Below are 17,106 nucleotides of genomic sequence, written 5' to 3'. Positions count from 1 at the left end.
ATTTTTCAAGAAGGAGGCAGATATAGCACTTGTGGTTAAAGGGGTCAAGGGATACTGGGGAGATCGGGATTCAGGTACTGATCTCGATAAACAGCCATGATCAGATTCAATGGGGGTTCAGGCTTAAGGGGTTAAATGGCCTACTCCTGTTCCTATTCCTTATGTTTCTACATTACCATACATTGAAATTTATCCACCATCCATCCACCCGTTCCACCAAAATGTCAATGTTCTTGTGAAGTTCTATTCTGTTCTCCTCACAGTTTACAGTTCTTATAAGTTTTGTATCATCCACAAACTTTGAAATTGTCCCTTGTACACCAGGATCTAGATTATCTAGATCTAGAATCTCATTCTTTTTAACAGCACTTAAAAGAATCAGGGGAATTATACAGGATAGACTTCCAGAACATGAAACCAGATGGATCCAACACACCTATAGATTACCAAATCTACATAAACCCTCAATCCCATAGTTTCCCTACCTGGTACACCAACATACAGATTAGCCAAAGAACTCACCAAAAATCTAAAACACCTAATTGAAGCTTCACTCCACTCCGTTCACTCCACCCATGAATTCCTGAACACCAAAGATCCCAAGATAGAAGAGGACAAAATAATGGTTTTCTCAAAGAAACACTAGCATCACTACTAGGAAAACCAGGACCACAAACACCAGACAGCACCAACTTCATCAGCAAAGACAACATCCTCAAACTAGTGGACTTGTGCCTCACCATTTCACATTCAATAATAACCTACAAACAAGTCAACGGAACACCTATGGGATCACCAATATCAGGGCTCATAGTGGAAGCAGTAATGCAGAGATTTGAACAAGCCGCCCTCCTGTCTATCCAACCCAAACTTTGGGTCCACTACGTCATCACAAAACGGAACGAATTAGAGGAAACATACAACACCATCAACAATATCCTGACTTCCAATTCACAAAAGAGGAGGAGAATGACAACAGACTTCCATTCCTAGATGTGACAGTTGAACGTAGAGTTAACAGAGAGCTTCAAACCAACATCTACAGTAAAACAACACACAAAGACCAAATACTTAACTACAGAAGCAATCATCCAACACCCACAAACAGAGCTGCATCAAGGCATTATTTCAACAAGCTACATCACACTGCAGCATCCAAGAACTACAAAAGGCAGACGAAAAATATCTATATGACATTTGAGAAAAGCGGGTATCCAATAAACACAATCCACTAATTCCTCAGAAACAAACCCAAACAAGCAGACACAAAGCAACCAGAAACTATAGCAACATTACCTTACATCTAAGACATATCAGAAATGACTTCCAGATTAGTCGGACCCCTTGGCATGATGATAGCCCACAAACCTACCAACACACAAACAGCGACTAATGAACCTGAAGGATCCATTAGATAACACCAGTAAAACTAACATCATTTACAAGATACCATGCAAGAACTGCAAAAATCACTACATCGGACAAACTAGCAGGAAACTTGCCACCAGGGTACATGAGCACCAGGTGGCCACTAAAAGACATGACCCATTCTCACTAGTTTCGACACATACAGACAAAGAAGAACATCACTTTGACTGGGACAATAGACATATCCTAGGACAGCTGAAGCAAAGACACACAAGAATTCTTAGAGGCACGGCATTCTAACCAGAACTCTATCAATAAACACATCGATCATCAATTTAGACCCTGTCTACATTCCCTTGAAAAAAAAAACCAGAAACAACACCCACCTTAAGAAACCAAGACTTGTATCTAGACTATTCATCAATATCAGAAAAAGCAAAGATTCCAATACCAACCCCCAACCTCCCCCCCACCCCACCCTCGGTGAACACCACTACAAGTTTTTCCAGCTTGAAAATGTTAATTGTTCACTTTTTTTAATCAATTGTCTAATTTTGTATCTACGTTGCTACTGTCCCATTTATTTCATAAACTATCACTTCCTTCACAAGTCTGTGTGGGGTACGGTATCAAATGTCTCTTGGAAATCCAAGTTAACTACATCAACAGCTTCCCTTCATCTGCCTTCTCTATTATGTCTTCAATCTCAGCAACTCCAGAAACTTCCCTTAACAATCCATATTAACTTTCCAAATCCATCCACATTTATCATGGCACTATTAATTCTATCTTGAATAATTGTTTCTGGAAATTGCCCTACCTCTGAAGTTAAACTGACTGGTCTGTAATTGCTGGACCAATCTTTTTTGAACAAGGGCATAATGTTTGCAATTCTCCAGTATCACCTCTGAAACTAGGGAAGATTGAAAGATTGTTGCCAGTGCCTTTGCCTTTTCCACTCTCACTCCCTTCAATATCCTTGGATGTTTCTAATCCATTCCTGGTAGCTAATCAACTTTTAAGTATTAACAGCTTATCAAATATCACCTCCTTATAAATTTTAAACATTTCTAGTGGTTGGGTTCCTTCTCTGTTATGATGGCCTGGGCAGCATTTAGCTTGTTGGTAAAGACAAATGCAAAGTATTAGTTTAACACCTTTTGGTATATCCCTTTTCTGTTTCTAACTCTTCATTTTATTAAACTTTCATTTCTGATGTGCTTTTAAAAAAGTTGCCAATTTGTTTTCATGTTAACTGCCAGCCATTTTTTCATAAATCTACTTTGCATTTTGTATTGCTTTTTCACCTCACTTCCAAACATTCCATGTTCAGTTTGTTTCTCAACTGCATTTAATAATAATCAGAAGTCACACAATACCAGGTTATAGTTCGACAAGTTCATCAGGTGACCGGGACTATAACCTAGTGTCGTCTGACTTCTGACTTGTCCACTTCAGTCCAATGCTGGCACCTCTATATCATTTACTCATTGGCACACATTTTTTTCTTTAATTTATTTTTTCCTTTAATTTTCTACATTGCTATACAATTACTATCATAATATCATTGAATGTCAGCATATTATATCTGATGCTTAGCATTGCTGTGATGAATGGAAGGGAATTTTTTAAAAAATTCTGCACAACATGAATTTCCAAATTATTTTGAAAGTTGATTCTCCTTGCAAGCAGTGAGTAAGGCACACAGTTTTACCGTTTGAAGACTGAGTTTATTATTCCCCTTCTCCACCCACACTATTCTGAATGTTGGAAATTCTGCTGAGATTTTGTCCAAAAAATACGTTAATTCAACTGAACCTTACCAGATGTCTGATGTCAAATAGCTGTTAATTCCACCACAATGACCTTCCATCTGAGGAAATAATCAGAGGAATATTGGAACAGGAGTAGACCATTCAGCCTACCCCGATTAAGGGTAAGTTTACATCGGAAGGATGCTGATTCACAGAATCATAGAATCCCTACAATGTGGATGCAGGCTACTCAGCCCAGAGTCCACATTGACCTATACCCAACTCCCCTACCCTATCCCTGTAATCCTGCATCTCTCATGCTTAAGCCACCTAGTCTACACATCCATGGATACTATGAGTAACTCGGCATCTTTGGACTGTGGGAGGAAATAGGAGTATCCAGAGAAAACCTAACATGTAAACTCCACACAGACAGTCACCTGAGGGTGGAATCAAACCCAGGTGCTGTGAGGTAGTGATGCTGACCACTGAGCCGCCCTTGTTTATTGACATAGATTGCTTAAAGTTAATAAAACTCATTATGAAGTTGATACTTTCTGTAGGCAATTACATTTTGAACACTTTCTCTCTTAAAGACACACAGTCAGATGCCAAAGAACAATAAATTATTTCACAAATTGAAAATTCTGAAGAATAATACTTTAAGAACAATAGTTACTTTTATTTAATGTTAAAATATTAGTGATTGAGATCTGTAAAATACTAACAGGCATGAATGATATAAACTAGCCATAAAGCAAAGCACGAACTCCTACTTTAAGATTAGAAATTGTTAGATTTTTTTTAAAATTGAAAATATTTCTGATCAGGTGTAATATTAAATCATAACTCAAGCTATGGCAAAATAAAAAGTAATTCAAGTATTAGCTCAACACATGCATAGTTAAATAATAAAAAAACGTGAATTAGATTCAGTTAAGACACAATTTTGTCATTTCTCAGTGGGTAAACCTGTTGTATTGAAGTATACTTTTAAAGTATAGTTTTCTCACCCTATTTCAGTTGATAGGCTATCACCACTGGCAAACGTTACAAAATTAAGTGGCATTTTGTCCTCCTTTTTCTGTGCAGGAGAATGGTCTACAACATTGACTGAATCCTGTTTGACACTAGGATAAGGAAACAAATCAGTGAAATTATATATAGAATTTACAACACTGAGTCAAAATACTGATTTCATTCTTGTCAAAATAACAACAGTTCGAATGATTGCATAAGAAATTGAAATACAAGCATAAACCCTTGCCAGACGTAGTGGCATCCCGCAGGTTCAATGTTGGGGCCACAGCTGTTCACTTTATATATTAACGATCTGGATGAAGGGACTGGGGACATTTTGGGAAAGTTTGCCGATCAGACAGGTAGTTCTGAGGAGGTGGGGAGGCCGCAGAAAAATGTAGACAGTTTAGGAGAGTGATCCAAGAAATGGCTGATGAAATCCAATGTGAGCAAATGCGAGGTCTTTCACTTTGAGAAAAAGAACACAGGCAAGGACTATTTTATAAACAGTGAGAAAATTCATAAAGTCAAAGTACAAAGGGATCTGGGAGTGCTAATGCAGGATTCTCTAAAGATTGACTTGCAGATTGAGTTCATGGTTAAGAAAGCAAATGTAATTAAATTAGATTCCCTCCAGTGTAGAAACAGGCCCTTCAGCCCAACCAATCCACACCGACCTCTGAAGAGCAACCCACCCAGACCCATTCCCTTACATTTACCCCTGACTAATGCACCTAACACTATGGGCAATTTAGCATGGCCAATTCTCCTGACCTGCACATCTTTGGACTGTGGGAGGAAACCGGAGTATTCAGAGGAAACCCACACAGACACAGGGAGAATGTGCAAACTCCACACAGACAATTGCCTGAGGCGGGAATTGAACCTGGGTTCCTGGCACGTGAGGCAGCAGTGCTAACCACTGAGCCCATGTTGTCATTTATTTCAAGAGGGTTGGAATGTAAATGTAGCGATTTGCTACTAAGACTTTATAAAGCTCTAGTTAGGCTCCATTTAGAATACTGTGTCCAATTTTGGGCCCCACACCTCAGGAAGGACATACTGGGCACCAGAGCGTGTCCAGCGGAGATTCACATGGATGATCCTTGGAATGGTAGGCCTAATATATAATGATCGGCTGAGGATCCTGGGATTGTATTCATTAGAGTTTAGAAGGTTGAGGGGAGATCTAATAGAAGCTTACAAGATAATGCATGATTTAGAAAAAGTGGATGCTGGGAATTAGTTTCGATTAGGTGGGGATACTAGGACCCTTGGGCACAGCCTTAGAATTAGAGGGGGTCAATTTAGAACGGAAATGAGGAGACATTTCTTCAGCCAGAGAATGGTGAGCCTGTGGAATTCATTGCCATGGAGCGCAATGAAGGCCGGACGTTAAATATCTTCAGAGATTGATAAACCCTTGATCTCACAAGGAATTAAGGGCTACGGGAGAATGGGGTAAATGGCATTAAAATGCCCATCAGCCATGATTGAATAGCAGGTCGACTCGATGGGCCAAATGGCCTTACTTCAACTAATATGTCTTATGGTCTAAGGAGGAGATAATCGAATAGTCATAATGTAATCCAGTGCTAATGGATTAATTTTGGATTAGTAACTCAGAATCGCAGACTAATGTTCTGGGGAAAGGGAGACAGATTCCACCATGATACATTTGAATATAATAAAATAAATCTGGAATAAAGTGCTATTGTAATGGTGACCACATAACCACTGTTGATTGTTGGAAAAACACATTTGGTTCTTTCGGGGAGGTGATCTGCCATCAGCCCCTCGTCTGGCCTGTAACATGACTCAAAACTCACAACATTGTGGTTTATTCTGAATTATCCTGTGAAACAGCTGATCAAACCACTCAAGGGCACTAGACGCTGACCATTGATCCCATAGCAAGTGAATGAAAATGTCAATGAAGTACTGAGTCCACTAGAGAGCATCCTTTTAAGTTTATGTTAGTGTCTTCTGGTTGACTGTTCTTTGGTACTTATATACCTACACAGATTCCATCTGCAGCAGCTCAATTTGCTCTCGAAGTGCATCTAAAGCACGTTGATTCTTCTCCTCCTGTGCCTTAAGCTCCAGCAACATTTGTTCAATATGGGCGGTGAAATGCTCTTTGGACGAAAGCTCTTCCAGCCGCTGACGAATTTCTTACAAAAATAAAGAAGCCTAGTGATCCTTAAAATATTGAATTGCTGTCTAAAATTATAACACAATCCACCCGAGACATCATGAATAAATTGCATTTTAGACATAATGTTACAAGACTCATTCCTGGGACAGGGCCTTATATTAGGAACATAAATTGGAGAATCAGGGCAGACATAAACAGGTTTGATTCACAGCATTCTCATATTTCCTAAACATGCAAGTCAGCAGCCTGAAGCCTGGCAGGACCATGAATCAGACATGCGAACCATTAGGTTCCAATCCTGATGAAAAGTTCTGACCTGAAACATTAACTCCCCTCCTCAGCTGATGCCGGTTGACCTGCTGTGCTATTTCCAGCTCCACTCTGACTCTCCAGCATCTGCAGTTCTCACTATCTCCAAACCACTAGGTTCTGGTGAGTAAAACTTTGTACCAGGAGTAGAACATCCCAATTTTGCAAATGACGACCTTCAAATTAATGTAGAGAGGAAGGTAGAGGTTGAATATGGTGGAAGAATCCAGTATGCTCGGGGACATGGAGATCAAGTTAAACTTAATATTTGGGCTTCTTGATCATTGGATCGGATGCTGACCTGTTGCCTGCTAATTTTAGACATGGTGCAAGCTGCAGAACATTGGAGCTGGGTTCAGGATTAGGAGACCAAAGGTTTATTGTTCATGCTCGCTCACAAAGAATGCTGGAAAAACCACAAAGTTGTGGTGCTGGAAGCCTCACCTTCTTTTCTATGCAGCAGGTAATTTTAAATCAAGTTCCCATTTACATTTGGGATCCTTGGTTAATATGTCAATCAAGTGTCCCACCTATCCATGGCAGGAAATGCAGATATCACAAAGCTCACTACAATTAAAACAGCTTCGAGTAGGAGCACAACGTTTGAAATGACAGATTCTCCAAGCTCAAGAACATCTCAAGCTACATAATGTTGTAGCCTGGATGTCCATATACCATTGACATTAAAGTTTAATTATAATGCATGTGTCCATACAGGGATTCTGGGGCAGGTTTAGATAAGGTCATTAGTGTGGTCAAAGACTCAAGAGTCTAAACACCAGCAGAGATCACTTGGGCTGAAAGATTCCACAATTCATATCGACAGACCAATGTAATATGGATATATTTATGCATTAAACATTTATTTCAGAATTTAACTTCAGTTATTTGATGAATTGATATTAATAGATCTCCTACAGTAATGTTTTTGGTAAATCAGATTGAATTGTTACTTTACACATTTAAGACCATTATGACACATTGCCCCCATAACTATCCAGTGCCTCTAAATCACCTTACACCATTTCCACTTATTCCCACGCCTACTGACTTACATTGACTCTTACTTCCCCAATTTCCTCTCCTGCTTCAAGCCAGTCCTTAAAACTCACTCTGATTAAGTTCTCTCCCAGATCAGGTCAAAGGGCAAGAGCAACAGATACATGGGAACACCAGCTGATCACCAACCTGACTTCCTGGGTCAAAATCCTGGAACTGCATCCTGAACAGCACTTAGGATGCTCCTGCACCAAAAAGACAGCAGCGGTTCAAGAAAACAGCTTGCCACTACTTTCTCCAGGGCACTTTGGGATGTGCAATAAATGCAGCATAGCATCTGCAAATGCAGTGATGTCCACATCCCACGAATAAATGAAAAGAAACTCCTTAACAGTGATGAAGTTCATATCAGAGGAGCTGGCAGCAGCAGAAGTGTGAAAGAAGTGTGGGGAGAGGGCAGGATGATTTGAGGAATTTTGAAATAGAGATAAAACAAAACATGAAAGCAACACTATCATTACTTTCAGAGGACTCTTCACAAAGTTCTATCATGGTAGGCAGTTGAGGTAACTGTGACAAGAATGGTAACTGCACAGGAGTGTTCTGACAAGAAATGGCCCCCACTTTATACCTGCTACTTTTCAGGTGAGAGGTCCATTGACACACTGTTGAAATTCTAACCCTTGAACGGTTACTTCATTCTTTTTGAGTAACTTGGCTGCACGATCCACAGTCCAGTTACAATTTAAACAGACAGGACATTATGAGCAGTGGCAATCACAGTCAGATTTCCATTCTGCTCCTTGTTTTTTAAACGTTAATACTGTCCTCCACATTTTTAGTTGGGAATTCTAATGCTGGCTTCTTCAGAAAATCAGAGTGGATCTGAAGTCAAACAGTCTGAAGTCACCGTGGGCGGCACGGTGGCACAGTGGTTAGCACTGCTGCCTCACAGCGCCTGTAGACCCGGGTTCAATTCCTGACTCAGGCGACTGACTGTGTGGAGTTTGCACGTTCTCCCCGTGTCTGCGTGGGTTTCCTCCGGGTGCTCCGGTTTCCTCCCACAGTCCAAAGATGTGCGGGTCAGGTGAATTGGCCATGCTAAATTGCCCGTAGTGTTAGGTAAGGGGTAAATGTAGGGGCATGGGTGGGTTTCGCTTCGGCGGGTCGGTGTGGACTTGTTGGGCCGAAGGGCCTGTTTCCACACTGTAAGTCTAATCTAATCCTTTTGTGGTGTGGAATAGCTGGGAGAAGTCAAACATGTCCCATTTGGCAAGGTTCAGTAGCTGATTACTGAGGTTTAAATCCAGCAGCAAAGCCGCACACTTTGACAACTCTGGGCAAAGGTAGGTACGTCAGGTAAGGATGGGGTCAAGGATGCCAGAGGGAGCATAGGGGGGCCAAGTTGGGGAGGATTCGGGGTAAGGTGGGGTGCGTAGCTGGGTCAGTGGGTGAGTGTCTGGTCTGGCAACAGGGAAGAAGTTGCGGGGTGTCAGGACTAGTAAGGGCTGTGTTAATCGCAGTGGTGTAGGGGGAGCTTTGGGTCTACTCTGTGAGAGGGGCTTGTTTTCGCTGATGTATGGTTGAAACTGGTCCAGAGGCAGTAAGGAGGAAGGTGTCAAAGCTAGTGGTAGGAGAGGGTTCAGAGCCATTGCTAGGGGAATGGGAAACCAAGCCTGTTTGGAGGGAAGGTGGTGGGGGAAGTAGGTTGAACTAGGATTTTAGTCACGCAAACGCTCCAGGATAGCTTTCGACTTAGTTTGTACAGAAATCTCCAAACTCTCTATCTTTAACGGATTCTTTTGGTGGGTTTCAGACACAGGGGAATTGCCTGCTGGAATTTTCAATTTCTTGTCCAATTTCCACAGAGTTCACTCCTTCCAGAACTCCACAAGCTCCCAATGTGACAGAAATAAATAACATGAAGAGTATAGCATATCCAAGGCATATATAAACTTTAACATAAAGCCACATAAAAGAGAGAAAAGTAAATTTAACTCACAGACTGCCTACATTGCCTTATATTACTGACTGATTTTAATGAAGAATTTGAGTGCCTTTATTGAATTATCCAAACTATCAACAACAACAACTGAGAACAACTGTTAGAGATCACAGGGGATCAGGCAGATCCATGGAGAGACAGCAAGCTTATGTGTCGAGTCTAGATAACTCTACATCAGAGCTGAAGTGTGGAGGGGACAGCATTTATGCGATAGTTTGGGGTGGGGGGGTTTAGTGGTGGGAATAGGGTGCTGGTGGAGAAAAGATGCTGACGGTCCAGATGAAGTTATTGGAATGTGAGAATGGCAGAACAATGGGGTTTCTAAGGCTCAGACTTGAAAGGACAGATAGGCCTCCTGGGGAGGGGTGGGGGGGGGGGGGGGGTGCGGAGGTGTGGAGGGCGAGAAGACATGATAACAGAATGTAAAAAAAAGGGAGGAAATGGGTGTTGGTTCACAATTTGAAGATGTCGAACTCAACAGTCCAGAATGCTGTAAAGTGCCTAGTCTGAAGGTGGGAAGCAATAGTATTGGAGGATAAACTGAGCCACTTCACTTTCCTTACATTGAGGTGCTTTGTGATAAGCCCAACAACTAAGCAGTAACTTTAAACAAGAAAACACAGCAAACACTTAACACAGACATTCCCAAATCTCATCATGAGCTCTGTCCTGTGCCAGTGAAGTTTGAAACTTAAACCCAAAGTCAGATCAGAGAAAAACAATTCTTAAAAGTCATACAGCACGGAAACAGACTCTGCAGTCCAACCAGCCCATGTGGACCATAATCCCAAACTAAACTAGTCCCATCTGCCTGCACTTGGCCCATATCTCTCCAAACCTTTCCTGTTCATGTACTTATCCAAACAGCTTTTAAACGTGGTAACTGTACCTGCATCCACTATTTCCTCTCGAAGTTCATTCCACACACAAACCATTCTCAATATAAAAATGTTGTCCCTCACGTCCTTTATAAATCTTTCTCCTCTCACCTTAACAACATGCCCCATTGACTTGAAATCCCCTACCCTAGGGAAAGGACACCTGCCATTCTCCTCATCTATATCCCTCATGATCTTAGAGACCTTTGTAAGGTCACCCCTCAAGCTCCTATGTTCCAGTGAGAAAAGTCCTTGCCTATGCAGCCTTTCCATTCCTAGCAACATTCTGATAAATCTTTTCTGAACTGTCTCCAGCTTAATAATATCCTTCCTATAATAAGGTGGCCAGAACTGCACACAGTACTCCAGGAGAGGCCACCAACGTCATGTACAATATCAATATGACGTCCTAACGTCTACACTCAAAAGATCTGAGCAATGTTAAGTAAACAACGTTGCATGCATTGTACAGAAGGCAAAGTCTCTATTGCTCCCAAATAGAAAACAGGATGCTATAAAGCTTCTTACCATCTCTTTGCTGCTCCAAATCTTTGTTTCGAGCTTGAATATCTGCAAGTTGTCGACCATGCATCTCTGCTATTTCTCGCATCCGTTCCTGATGTTCCCAGTCCCTCTGGACCCGAGGGCTCACCTCATGCTGTGCAATATTAGTGAGTTAGATTAGTGTTATCCGAACTGACAGATCTTAAAAACTACTTTGCGAGGTGAACACAACACTGTGCAAATCAATAATGCACTTTCTCTCAGTTTCATACAACCTGAAATAATTCTCAAAGATGCAGGTCTTTGGACTCCAGTTTAATTTGCAAATAAAACATAGCAATTCATTTATAAACTAGCCACCAGTTTTGAGATCATTCATTTTTCTGATGGGGAGCCCAGATTTTAAGGATATGAAATAAACCATTTAGGACTGAAAGGAGGAGAAACGTCTTCACCCAGACAGTGGTGAGCTTGTGAAATTGGCTACTACAGAATGGCCAAAACATTGTATGATTTCAAGAGGAGCGGGATAAAACACTTCAAGCTAAAGATATTAAAAGACATCGGGCAAAGCAGGAACAGACTATTGAGTTGGATGATCAGCCACAATCATTATGAATAGAAGAGCAGACTCAAAAGAGCCAAATGGTTTACTCCTGCTTTTGATGGTTCTATGCTTCAAACCCTTCCTCAAAATGCCTCCTCTGCACTTCCTCTACCCTTTTTGCTGTGTTTTCCCTCATTGCTCATCTTGCTTTCTCCCTCAAAGTCCTTGCAATGTCTTGAATCCACCTTTTCCTTATCTGTATGTTTCAATCTCTCCAATCAGTTGCTGTAGGAGAAGTGGAAGAGGCCTGGTCTCAGCTAGTGAGTGAAGAGAGTAAGGTTTGTGACGGCGATGGGGGTGAGGGTTTGTTTTCTGCTCAGTGCTGATGGATCCCAGTCTCTGTTCACTTTAGGGTAAATGTGTTTGCTCCCTGCTTTCCTCCAATTTTAGAGTTTTTTTTGTAATTCCTTCACTGTTTAGCTGTTATGACATGTAAATTGCCTTCAGTGACTGAAGATCACTGAAGGTGACTAAAAGTGTGCTATTTATTTTCACTGTATATTATTTCCTTTTTATTCATTTGTCTGTTTCTTGTGAGAATGCAATAGACATTTCTCAATTAAATTAAAATATCAAGGGTACTGATTGTGTTGTTTAGGCTGTCTCATAACATGCTAGCTGATGTCCCTTTAGCCACATTATATTTATTTATACAGATCCTTTAGAATCATTCTTCACGTTTTCAATTTTTGCTCCACAGATTTAAAAAGTGTCACTTGCTTACATTCAGGTTAATGGGCTATTTAAAAAAAAAATTTGAAGAAAATACCATGCCGTCTTGTTACCTAAAATTCAGGGCCTGACTAATTATTGTAGTGAATATGGAAAGATGATTTCCTCTGATTACAAGTGGATATCAATTTAAATTGACCTCAAATAGAATAAAACAAAACAATAAGGACCAATTTCATTATGCAGATGTCTGTTAGATTTAGCATTTGGAGAAAATTATGTAAAAAAATCATTGCAACATTAAAGAAAAGGTGGGTAAATATCAAAGTGGAAAAAATACATGGAGATGGGATTTAAAGGATATCACCAGGATTGCCTTGGGATTGCTCCAACAGTTAGCAATAGGTTGAATCGTCTCATTCTTTACTTAAAACTTCTCTGACCCATGTTATGCGCAGGCATGCGCAAGAAAAATGCTGTGTCTTTGGAGGTGGTGTTTAATAGCAGATAAAAATAAATGTAAGTTAAAATTGCAATCATATAATTATGATAATGTGCACAATGGTAAGTAACTAACATGTTGAATTAAAAGTGCTCACATACCTCTCCTTGCCAGGACCTGTATGTGGGCAGGTTTTCCTCAATTGACATCCTCAGCTTGTGAAACTAAATGCACATAAACATAACCAATGTGTCAGAATGTAATGTACAGATCTATTGTAACTGATACTTTTTTTATTCACTCATGGGATGTAAGCATTGCTGGCATTTATTGTTTCGAGTTGTCCTTTAGAAGGCGGTGGTAAGCTGCTGTTTCAAACCACAGCAGTCCACCTGTTGTAGATAGATTGACAGCGTTGTGATGGAGGGTGTGCGAGAAGGTGGACCCAACATCACAGAAGGAAGGGCAATATATTTCCATCAGAATGTTGAGTGTTTTAGAGGTGAACTTGCAGTTGGTAGGGTTCCCAAGTATCGCCTGCTTTTGACCTTCTAATGGTAATGTCCCTGGCTTTGGAAAGTGGTGTCTAAGGAGCCTCAGTGAATTTTTGCAGTATATCTTTTAAATAGTACACAATGCCACAACTGAGTGTCAGTGCTGGAAGGAGTGAACGTTTACTCCCTGCTTAGTAAAACAAAAAGTTTAGATTTTTATTAAGTGAATGATTGTATATGTTTAAAATCTTGAAACAAAATCGGAAATACTGGTAACACTCAGTACTGCTGCACTATGGAAAGAATTTTCTATTTATCATCAAAGACACTGACCGAATTCCTGAGCGTTCCCAGCATTTTATTCAAAACAGCAAGGAAGGCATTTGGACAGGGGCATGAATAGGAAAGGTTGAGAGAAATTTGGGCCAAATGCAGGCAAACAGAACAGATTCAGTTTGAGAAACCTGGTCAATATGGATAAGGTGAGCTGAATGACTCTATAACATATTAGTTTTTCCTCTTCATATCACATTTTCTTCCTGAAGTTATTTCTTTGGTTCCAGCTTTCAAACACACATATTTTACAACCCATCAGAACTGTGACCATTATTCTGAGGTAAACTTAATAGTCAATACTAGCACATCCTGTCCTCAGGGATATGATACAATACACAATTCCTTCCTGGTCATTCATCTGTATAGTTGCAGTTGCAGTTGCAATGGGGGGCAAGGGGGCTGGGTGCTGGTTGTTAGTAATTGGCAAACAAACAGAATAATAATGAAATTTTGTCAATTCATTCCTTCAAATAAAGCTACCATTTGATTAGATTACCTACAGTATGGAAACAGGCCCTTCTGCCCAACAAGTCCACACTGACCCTCTGAATAGTAACTCACCCAGACCCATTCCCCTACCCAGTATTTATCACTCAGTAATGCACCTAACACTATGGGACAATTTAACATGGCCAATTCACCTAACTTGCACATCTTTGGATTGTGGGAGGAAAAGGAGCACCTGGAGGAAACCCATGCAGATGCAGGAAGAATGTGCAAACTCCACACAGACAGTCACTCGAGGCAGGAATTGAACCCGGGTCCCTGGCGTGTGAGGCAGCACTGAACTACCCCTCTAACATTTAGATGCTAAGAGTTCAATTGTTTCAACACAAAGCGATGACTAAGCCTTTGTCTTTCCCTGTTCGTTAGACTCAACTATGTAGTGAGTAAACTCATAGCTTTCGCGAGCACTTGATAGGTAGTACTGTATTTTAGTTTTAGACAAAGTTTCTTTACCTTTTAACCATATTTTGGATTGGCACTGGTTAGCACAGTTGGCTGAACAGCTGATGTGCAGTGCAGAATGCTGCTGACAGCATGGACTAACTCACACACCATCTGAGGTCACCACGAAGGACTGTCCTTTGCAACCTCTCCCCTCATCTGAGACACAATGATCCCCAGGTTAAACCACCACAAGTCACCCTCCTCGTGAGAGAGCAACTATATCGCCTGGTAGGACGATGACAATGATGGACAAACAGGCAGAAAACTAGCCACCAGGATATATGAACATCAACTAGCCACAAAAAGACATGACCCATTCCTACTAGTATCCTTACATAGACGAGGAAGGACACCACTTCAACTGGGTCAACACATCCATCCTAGGACAAGCCAAACAGAGACATGAACGAGAATTTCCAGAAGCTTGGTATTCCAACCGGAACTCTATCAATAAACATATTGACTTTGATCCCATTTACCACTCCCTGCGAAAAAGAACAGGAAATGACATCACCAACCCAAGGAAACCTAAACACAAATTGAAAGTGGGCCATGCCACCAGTGCTTCATTTGGAGACTCACTGAAGAGGTTACCTAGTATGGTGACGAAACATCTGAAAACGAATCTTCCGGCTCAGTAAGCAAACCAACATCTAGAACCTCAACCTGAGCTACAAGTCTTCTCAAAACCCGCTGACAACTTTAATTCTAACTGGTTCAGCTGAAAAGAAACAAGATTGTTTGGAGTCACACTGACTCTCAATAATTTTGATGGAATGACCATACAAAAGCTGATTTTCTAGATGGTTGTCAACATCAGAACAGCTGCCACACTTTCAGGGCAATGGTTCTCCCACAAACTATTAAAGACAAATGTCTATATCACAGAGTTTCTGAAATATTTCCAAGGTGCTGTTTGCAATGCCGTCAAACTATGTCTCACTCACACTTGATGCATAAAATTCGAATGAATTAAAGCCTAATCAGCCCCTTGGGATGCAAGATACAAAATTAAAGGAACTAGCTACAGAGATAGTGGATAATTGTAGCAATCTTCCAAGAATCTTTAAATTTTGGAAAAAAAATTCCAGAGAATTGGAGAACTGCCAATGTAATTATTTTATTTACAAAGGGAAGGAGACAATAACAGTAAATATAGGCCACTTAGCTCAATATATATCTTTATGAAAAATTAAAGCCCATTATAAAATATATAATAGCAGACCATTCAGAAATACATAAAATACTCATGTTGGGTTAACACGGCTCCCTGAAGTGGAAATCCTACCTGACAGATTTACTCAATATTTTTGAGGAGGTAATAAGCAAGACAGATAAATGGGAAGTAGTTGATGTAAAGTATTTGGATTTTCAGAAGACATTTGATAAGGTACCACACATTTAAGATGTGCTATTTAAGGTTAGAGCCCATGGTGTTGGAGGTAGTTTATGAGCATTGAAAGGCTATTATCCAACAAATAGAACACAGTAAGTTGGGTTAAGGGGGGTATTTTCAGGATAGTGATCTATAACAAGAGGCCTGCCAAAGGCCTTGTGTTGAGGCTGCAATTATTTACAAAACATATTAATGATTTAGATGAGGAAAAGCTAGCATGCAAGTTCAGCAAGTTACAAGGAATATAAATGGAATATTTGGCTGTATTTCAAAAGGAATTAAGTATAAAGGTAGGGAGGTTTCACTAAAATTGTACAAGGCAATAGTCAGATTGGAATATAGTGAATATTTTTGAACCACTAATCTAAGGAGAGATGTATTGACTTTGGGAAAGTGCAGAGAAGATCAACTAGGCTGACAGCACTTATGGAGGAATTGTCTTATGAGGAGAGATTCAGTAGATTGTACTTTTTGGAATATGGAAAAATGAGAGACCTTATTGAAATATTCAAGATTATTAGGTTGATGCAGAAAGGTTGTTTCCCCAAGTGGGAAAGTCAGAAACCAGAAGGAATAATATCAGAATAAAGTGTCACACATTCAAAACAGAGAGGAGATGGGAGTTTCTTCTCTCAGAATCTGTGGAATTCTTTACCGCAGAAGGTTGTAGAGACTGGATCATTAAGTATGTTCAAGACTGAGAGAGATTTTAATCTGTCAGGGAGTCAAGCATTATGGGGAAAAACATGAAAGTAGAGTTAATGATTATCTGATCAGTCATGATCTCATTGGATAGTGAGCAGACTCATTGGGCTGAATGATCTCTTTTTGATCCTATGTCTGATGGTTAAGGTACTATCCTGTATTCACCACCATTTAATGGGATTTCAAAATACTAAGCTATAAATCACATTTTACATAATTCCAATTTGGCAACGTCGTTCCATTATGAAAAATCACTCCAATCAAATCCAAGAGTTAAATGTGTGTATTGTCATTATCTAGTAGATTCTGGCAGGGATCTACAAAATGGATCTAGGGACCAAGTGATGATTATATATGAATTGAGGATTACTGGGTAAGCAGGAGCTCTTGTCGTGCAGTAGTCCTGTCCTTACCCTTGGACTGGGAGGTCCAGGCGAAAGTCCCATCAGCTCCAGAAGTGTGTATTAAATCTCTGAGCAGATTTATTACAAAATATCCACTTGGGTGA

At 40.4% G+C, this 17,106-nt stretch overlaps 1 protein-coding gene across 1 annotated transcript in view; it reads right to left on the bottom strand.

Annotated features, from left to right (window-relative positions):
* Window positions 1-17,106, bottom strand: part of ccdc17 (coiled-coil domain containing 17) — a 75,510-nt gene that overhangs the window by 29,129 nt on the left and 29,275 nt on the right. Inside the window, exons 3-6 of the mRNA XM_060829587.1 lie at window positions 12,878-12,940; window positions 11,020-11,149; window positions 6,163-6,316; window positions 4,136-4,252 (exon numbers count right to left, since the gene is read on the bottom strand). Coding sequence (XP_060685570.1) covers window positions 4,136-4,252; window positions 6,163-6,316; window positions 11,020-11,149; window positions 12,878-12,940 — 464 coding nt within the window. The remainder of the gene's footprint in view (window positions 1-4,135; window positions 4,253-6,162; window positions 6,317-11,019; window positions 11,150-12,877; window positions 12,941-17,106) is intronic.

The sequence above is a fragment of the Hemiscyllium ocellatum genome, chromosome 9 (assembly GCF_020745735.1).
Source record: "Hemiscyllium ocellatum isolate sHemOce1 chromosome 9, sHemOce1.pat.X.cur, whole genome shotgun sequence".
Taxonomy (NCBI): domain Eukaryota; kingdom Metazoa; phylum Chordata; class Chondrichthyes; order Orectolobiformes; family Hemiscylliidae; genus Hemiscyllium; species Hemiscyllium ocellatum.
Note: the sequence above shows the minus strand (reverse complement) of the source record. Positions and strands in the feature narration are given on the sequence as shown.